General features: G+C 48.2%; 1 protein-coding gene across 1 annotated transcript in view; it reads left to right on the top strand.

Moving 5' to 3' along the window:
* The first annotated feature begins 212 nt into the window (after positions 1 to 212).
* LOC141978939 (uncharacterized) overlaps positions 213 to 7918 on the top strand; it is a 107193-nt gene continuing 99487 nt past the window's right edge. The window contains 3 exon segments of the mRNA XM_074941340.1: positions 213 to 334; positions 4824 to 4928; positions 5291 to 6346. Of these exon segments, the coding sequence (XP_074797441.1) occupies positions 301 to 334; positions 4824 to 4928; positions 5291 to 6346 (1195 nt within the window). The 5' untranslated portion in view covers positions 213 to 300.

The raw sequence follows: 7918 nt of genomic DNA, 5'->3' as shown, positions 1-7918 counted from the left end.
TGTCCGCTCTCTCTGCTGGGAGGGGTGAGGGGCTCTCGCTTTCTCCCCTCACCCTGATGCCTCCTGGATGCTCTGAGTGGGGTGGGGGTGGGACTCTGTTGACTGCGATCCACCCAGAGCTTCCGTTTGATTGGCTCCTCTCCCCCACAAATAGTGGGGCTGTGAGTGGGGCAGCAGGTCCTGAGTGTGGGGCTCTTGCTCTTTCAGGGGCCGGTGACCTTCGAGGCGGTGGCTGTGTATTTCGCCAGGGAAGAGGGGGCTCTGCTGGACCCTGCTCAGAGAACCCTCTACAGAGACGTCATGCAGGAGAACTACGAGAATGTGACCTCGCTGGGTAAGGATTCCTGTCCCCGTAGTTACTAGAAGGGGAAGTGACTAATTGAGGTTCATGTCACCCGCACAATGTAACCTTAACTCTGCCCTGTTTCAGCGACACCCCACCATGCCAGGGACACACACACCAGCCCTGTGCCCTGCCCTGCTACACAACACGGGGAACAGAGCACGGGAGAACTACAGCACAAAGGCTAACAACTCTTTGCTAAGGCAGAACGGGGGGGATAGGTCTGGCCTCGTGAACGGAAGCTGCTCTGAGCTTCCTCCACGCAAACCAACCCAGACTTGCAAAATCTTACCACCCATTTACCCTCCCCGTGAGGATTCCTTCTGCGTCATTGTCTTCACTGAAGCCCTGGAGGGCATTAACCCAGAGCGCTGACCATTCCCACGGCAAAAACTCCCCCTTGCGCACCTTCCCTGGCACCACCTAGAAAACTCAGCCCTGAAATGAGGCAGACTTGGGCCCTCAGGGGCCACCTGTACAGCACAGATGGTAGAATTTCATCCAGTCGCTGCTGTCATAAGCTGAATACCTTGTCTTGGACTAAATCATCTTCCGGAAAGGCGTCCAGCCTCGACTTGAAGACTTCAAGAGATGGCGAAACCTCCACTTCCCTCGGTAGCTCTCAACCTCTGCACCACCCTGACAGACACATTTGCAGTGGCTATTGCCGGCTCCGGGGTTAGTGGCCGGGGGCAGAGTTAAGGTGGCAATGCAGGGATGTAGTGTACTTTACCTCTTCATTTTCTGGTTTTCAGAGCTTTAACTGTAGCCACCGTCCGTATGCTGGAAGGGCACGAGGCAGCGCTGGGCAACTGTAGTTAATTAACGTAGTTTATGGACATTTGATTTCCTTCATTTTTTTTTAATGAACTTTTTTTGCCACTGTAATTGTGTCTACACTAGAGATTTTGCTGGTGTAGCTCTTGGGGGGGGAGGGTTTCACATCCCTAACCCACAGAGCTGTGTTGGCCACACTTCTAAGTGTAGACCGGGGAAAAGTCTACATTTGGATTTAAGTACTCTAAAATATTGCTCTTAACCCAGGCATGTTGATATCAGAGGACAAAAATTCCAAAAGGAACTCCTTCAAAATGCAATAAAAATACACAACACACGTTGTCCGAAAGCTTTATCTCAGGAGCCCCTTGATCCATTAAACCCAAATTTCAACCAAGAACCCTGCTTGGCATGCCAATGAAGAGTAGCAAATTTCAAGACAACATGCGTAAGCGTGAGTACGTCACCACTGTTAGAATGATCATGCCAAACCAAGCTAATTTCCTTCTTTGACAAGGTTACTGGCGGTGTTCCCTCTTAATTTTTCCCATCCATGTGCGGAATGAGTTTTGTTACGTGCACCAGCATGGAGGTGATGTGTGGCAGGGGTGGGGATGAGGGTTTCAGGGTGTAGGAGGGGGCTCAGGGCTGGGGCAGAGGGTTTGGGTGTGTGTGTGTGGGGGTGGGGCGGTGAGGGCTCCAGCTAGGGGTGCGGGCTCGGGGATGAGGGGTTTGGGTTGCAGGTTCCCCACAACCCTCTCTCCCTGCACCAGCACCTGGGTTGTGGGGGGAGAGGCGCCCCTCCCCACTGCAGTAGCTCTGGGGCTGGGGCCGGGGGAGAGCATCTTTTCCCCACCACAGCAGGTCCGGGGCTGTTACCTGCACACAATAGGGCACCCCACCTTTTCCCAGTCCATAGGGCTCCAGGTGTGACCCGGTTAATGTAGGCACTCACACGTTGTCCCAATTCGTAAGGCTCCAGGCAAAAAGCACCTACCCGTTCCCAATTTGGAGGGCTCAGGGTGTAACTAACCTGGTCAATGTAAGTACCCACATCCTTTCCCAGTACGTAGGGCTCTGGGTGTATCCTACTTCTGCAGGTGTGCAGGACCTTTTACCAGTGAAAGAGCCTTACACGGTAATATCCCGATCCTCTATTTATTAACAATTACCAAGCAGAATACACATTAAGCCTACAATGCCATGCTCACCAGCCCTGATCACGCAGGCGAACTTTCCCTGTTGGCCAGGCAAGGTTGGTGTCGTCTGGGTCCTATTTGCTGCACGTCACGGTCGGGCAGAGGATTCATAACAGCCCTGATCTTAGGCTGAGTCTTGGGGGTGAGTTCTTCTTCTTCCAGGTCTTTCCGTCGTCTTCTTCTTCTTCTCTTCCCAGCCGGTCTCCTTCTTGGACCTCACTTTATACAGTGAAACTTGAGTCCTGCTTAGCTAGACCTTAACCAATCATTATACTAAAATTTTACTAACCAAGCCTAACATAGTGTAACAAAATTCTTTAAGCTATCCTACCCCACCACCTTCATTAATTTACACCTAGCAAAATTAATTATGAAACAATTAAAGAACCAGACAGAGACTATACAGACAAACAATAGGGAAGTGAGGACCATAATGACAAAACAATAAAGAAATGAGGACTTCACAACCACTACTATTGATAAGTGATTTCTTGACAGACAGGACGCCATCGAACTGAGTTTTCTTTAGCCATCTTAATATCTGTTTCTTTATCTGGTGATAGTGGGTGCCGTTAAGATGGGGTCTCCTTCCTGACAGCCTGATATGACATTGTTTTAATATAAGTTAGATGGAATGTGAGGATGTGACTTCCTGCTTCTCAGCTACTGACTGCTGCTCGGATGCTCGTTTAATCTGGCTGCAAACAAAGGCCTTATCGTTACATGGCTGGGGCCGGGGAAGAGGCGCCTCTCCCCGGCTGCAGTCCTGAGCGCCTGCATGGCCCTTGATAGGCTGCTGCACGGCCGCACAGCTTAGAGGGAACTTAGATTACTGGCCTAGTGGATGCGGGGGAAGCAGTAGAGTTATTATAGCTTGATCGGAGGAATAGTGATACAGTCCCACGTGACATTTACACAAGGAAATGAGGGGAATATGGGGTAGATGAAACGTGAGTGGTACTGATGAGTGTGCAACTGGTTGGAAGACAGTAATCACAGAGTAATTATCAATAGTTCACTCTCATATTGGGAGGGTGTCTCTTAAATGGGGTCGGTCCTGGGTCTGGTACTATTCAATATTTTAATTAATTACGTGGACAGTGGAGTGGAGAGTATGCCTCTAGAATTTGTGGTTGACACCAAGCTGGGAAGGATTGCAGGCACTTTGGAGAACACTATTAGAATTTAAAATCACTCTGACAAATTGCTCTGAAATCAACAAGATGAAATTCAATAAAGGCAAGTTCAAAGTACTCCACTTCGGAAGGAAAAAATCCAATACACGACTACAAAATGGAGAATATCTGTCTCGGTGGCAGTACTGCTGAAAAAGATCTGAGGCTATAGCGGATCACAAAGTGAATACGAGTCAACAATGTGATGCTGTTGCAAATAAAGCTAAGATCGTTGTTTGGTGTATTACCAGGAGTGTCAGATGTAAGATACGGGTCATACTTGTCCTGCTCTATTTGGTACTGATGCGGTCTCAGTGTCTAATTCTGAGCATCACGCTTTAGATGCGGGAAAATTAGAGAGAGTTCAGAAGAAAGGAACAAAAAATATGAAATTTAGAAAACTTCACCCGTGAGGAAAGGTTACAAAAAACTGGACAATTTTAGGCTTGAGAAAAGAAGGGTGAGAGGGGGATCGGATAAAAATGTTATGGTCTGCTGTAAGAAGGATGGCGCTGAATAATTCTGCATGCCCACCAGGGTAGAACAAGAAACGATTAACTTAATCTGAAGCAAGGGAGATTTAGGTTCGATATTCGGAAAAGCTTTCTAACGGTAAGGGGAGTTAATTACTGAAATAGGTTCCCAAGGGAGATTGTAGAATCCCTATAGTTGTAGGTTTTTAAGAACAGGTTGGACACACACACCTGTCAGGGATGGTCTAAGGTTTCTTTGTCCTGCCACAGGACGTCTTTTCAAGGTGCCTTCCACTGCTACCTTTCTATAATTCTATCCCCCTTCTCCACACGCTGGGCAATTTTCCTACTCCCCACCGTTACACCTGACTCTCTATAGTCCATAATTCCTCAAAATGGGCTTTATTGACGTCTCATACTCCTGAGATCCTGCATTCAGTGACATCCCTTCTCCCTCCTCTTCCTTACTGCACGGAACCCCACTAACCCATTCTCACCAGTCCCAGCTTCCTTAGGACTTTTCCCACTATCACTGGGTCTCATTCTGTCAGTAAGAAGCTGTTTCAGGGGGACTTCCCCTCTGGCCAGAGTCTTCACTTCCTGGGCCATGGAGTTACCCACCCTATGTTTTAGGAGCCCCTTTGATGAGGCGTGTCTGTCTGTGTTTGTTCCCAGCAAAGATGGAGATAGGGAATTCACTCAAAAGCAGAGGGACCTGCACCTTTGAGCATATGGGGAGCTGGCCCCGGGGTTTTATTGCTTTAAAATGAGCTGGGGTTAAAATAGTAGAACATTGTTCGGTGACAAATGTCCCATGAATTCCCCTGATCTCCCTTGTTTTCCTTCTCATGAGCAGGGTTTCCAGCCTCCAATCCTGATGTGCTCTCCCAGCTGGAACGAGGGGAGGAGCCGTGGGTCCTGGAGCTCCAGGACAGAGAGCTCCTGAGAGGTGGCTGCACAGGTAAGGACTCATTAAACCAACTCAAAGGCTGACAGTGCCTGAAGGAAACAAGTGGGTTTGCCTACCAAGACCTTGGGAGCTGTCCGTGTTCAGGATTGTCCCCAGCAGGGGTCAGGTCCTCAGGGCAGATATGCTCAGGGCTTCCTACCCATCCCGACCCCCGGCAGGAGGTCCTTCCCTTCCCTCTGAGTGTTTGCTTGCGACATAGAGGCAGGCTCAATTCCCTCCTCTCTCCCCCATGGGGCAGAGTTTAGGGGAATTAGTTTCCTGATAATTTTCCCCCATTTCTCCAACACTTGTGGTTTGCTCTCCTCTTTTTCCATTCCTCTTTCTGAGGTTTCTCTCTCTCTCTATCCCATCAGGTGACAGGATGGTGAGTGAGAACAGGGAGCAGATTTCTCAGCAGGAAGTGGCTGAGGGAGAGGCACATAGGGGATTATTGCAAAGATCTAAAAGGAATGCGTCCATGTGTTGTGAGCAGGGAAAAGCCTGCGAGAGTCAGCGCAGACCAGAGAAGGAGCAGGAAAACCAGCCAGAGGAGAAAGCTGGTGAATCCATTAATTGTGAGGGAACGCACAAGAACCTCAAGGAATCCACAGCCCAGCAGAGAATCCTCGTGGGAGAGAGAAACATCTCATGCACTCAGCATGGGGAAAACTTCAGTAACCGCTCAGTCCTTATTAACCATGAGAGAATCCTCACGAAAGAGAGACTCTACGAATGCTGTGAGTGTGGGAAAACCTTCACTCGGAGCTCACACCTCACTCGACATCAGAGAAACCATACGGGAGAGAAGCCCTATGAATGCTGTGAGTGCGGGAAAAGCTTCAGTCAGAGTTCAGACCTTATTAGACACCAGCAAATTCACACGGGAGAGAGACCGTACAAATGCTGTGAGTGCGGGAAAAACTTTATTTACCGCTCAGACCTTATTAGACACCAGAGAATCCACACAGGACTGAGACCCTACGAATGCCCAGAGTGTGGGAAGAGCTTCAGTGACCGCTCAGACCTTCTTACGCATCAGAGAATCCACACGGGAGAGAGACCCTATGAGTGCTGTGAGTGCGGGAAACGCTTCACTCGGCGTTCACACCTTGTTCGGCATCAGAGAAGCCACACGGGGGACAAACCCTATGAGTGCTGTGACTGCGGGAAAAGCTTTGTTGACAGCTCAGCCCTTATTAATCATCAGAGAATCCACACGGGAGAGCGACCCTATGAATGCCGTGAGTGCGGGAAAACCTTCATTGACAGCTCAGCCTTTAGTAAACATCAGAGGATCCACAAAGAAGAGAGACTTTATGAGTGCTGTGAGTGTGGGAAAAACTTCAATGTGAGCTCAGCCCTGGTTAGACATCAGAGAGTCCACACAGGAGAGAGACCCTATAGATGCTCCGAGTGTGGGAAAAGCTTCCGTCAGAGGTCACAGCTCATTTATCATCAGAGAATCTGCAAGGGAGATGAACAACATACAGCTCTTGTCCAGGCATGACAAAGGATTTTTTTTTCCCTGTAGGTCTTTTGCTACATAGTGACCTGCAAGGCTATTTGCACCGTTTGCTTCGCTCTGTCCCCTTAGCTTACTCATGTGAATTGCCAGTTTTTGCCTTTGCAATTCACCCTTCTTTGGAGTCTCTCCCATGGTCCTTATGATCAACTCCTTTGTCCTATGAGTCTTGTGACTATGTGTCCTTCCTACCAGATATTTCCATCAGCCCCATGTGGGAGAGATAGGAGTTATGACAGGTTCCCTGGGGTGCAACCTGGAACTGGGGTACCGGTAAGCCCTCTGTCTTACCATCCTGGGCTCCCTCTCACAATATGATGCTGTGACAAGCTGCAAACCTCTCCAGGTCCTGCGGTTACACAGCCATCCAGAGGCTAGGATACATCCAACGGAGTAATACGAATGCTTCTCCTAGGCACTCATGTACCAACAATAGAGAGGCTTCAGCCAATTTCTCTAGCTCTCCAGACTAGGACCCCAGGTCTGTACCATCTTGCCCTCGTTAGAAGACTGACCAGTGTGAGTTTATAACCCAGTTTGCCCCTCCCTCAATGTGGAGAGGACATGCACCAGCTCTTGTTCCTGAGCAGATTTCTCAAGCACTGCAAGCAAAACACTCTGTTTTAGGTTAAATATAAAACAGATTTATTAACGACAGAAAGGTAGATTTCAAGTGATTATTAGTAATAAGCGCACAGATCAAAGTTGGTTACCTATGAAATAAAAAGTAAAATCGCAATCTGAGTTCTATAAACTAGACAAGATTTGAATCAAGCCGTGTCTCACCCTGATGACATAGTTCCTTCATACACAGGCTGTGATTCACCACCTCCCCAGGTCAGTCTTTGTCCTCCAGACATGTTTCCACGTGTTGAGTTGGGAGGGGAGTGCGGACAAATGATGACGTCACTTCCTGCCGTTTGTGTGTTCTTTACCCAAAAATGAATGCAAAAAGTGTTTTTACCGATAAAAATAAAAAGGACATCACTGTCTTAATGGGTGTCTTTCTCTCCTTTCTAAATAGTCTTTAATGTATATAAACAGCTATACCGAAGCAATCCAAGATACAGCCTAGATATAAAAGAATTTTCTTCCATAAACTTATTTGGGAAAGCTCAAAATGTTGAGGTTTGGAGAGTGATTTGGCTCCCCATGCAAGTAGGGAATATGAAATTCACCCTTTGCCGAAGCGTAGTCCAAGAGCTACCATACCCAGTGCTGTGGAAAATTAACCATGCGTTGTGTTTGGATCAGATCCGCGTGAGGCTACCTTTATTCAAGCATGCGCATGCAGGGCGAGTCAGCCAGCCAAGCTGCTGCTCTGCTGAAAAAGGGAACACAGAAGCTTAGACAGCTCAAAACCACAATTTAGTTACACATACTTCCTTATTAATATTTTCCCTTATTAGGAACACAGAAAAAACAAGCTTTTCCTGTTATTCACAGGTTGTTCTTTTGCGGTTACCGGCTTTCCCCACAC

Source organism: Natator depressus, chromosome 28 (genome assembly GCF_965152275.1).
Source record: "Natator depressus isolate rNatDep1 chromosome 28, rNatDep2.hap1, whole genome shotgun sequence".
Classification (NCBI taxonomy): domain Eukaryota; kingdom Metazoa; phylum Chordata; order Testudines; family Cheloniidae; genus Natator; species Natator depressus.
This window is presented reverse-complemented; position numbering and strand designations above follow the sequence as displayed.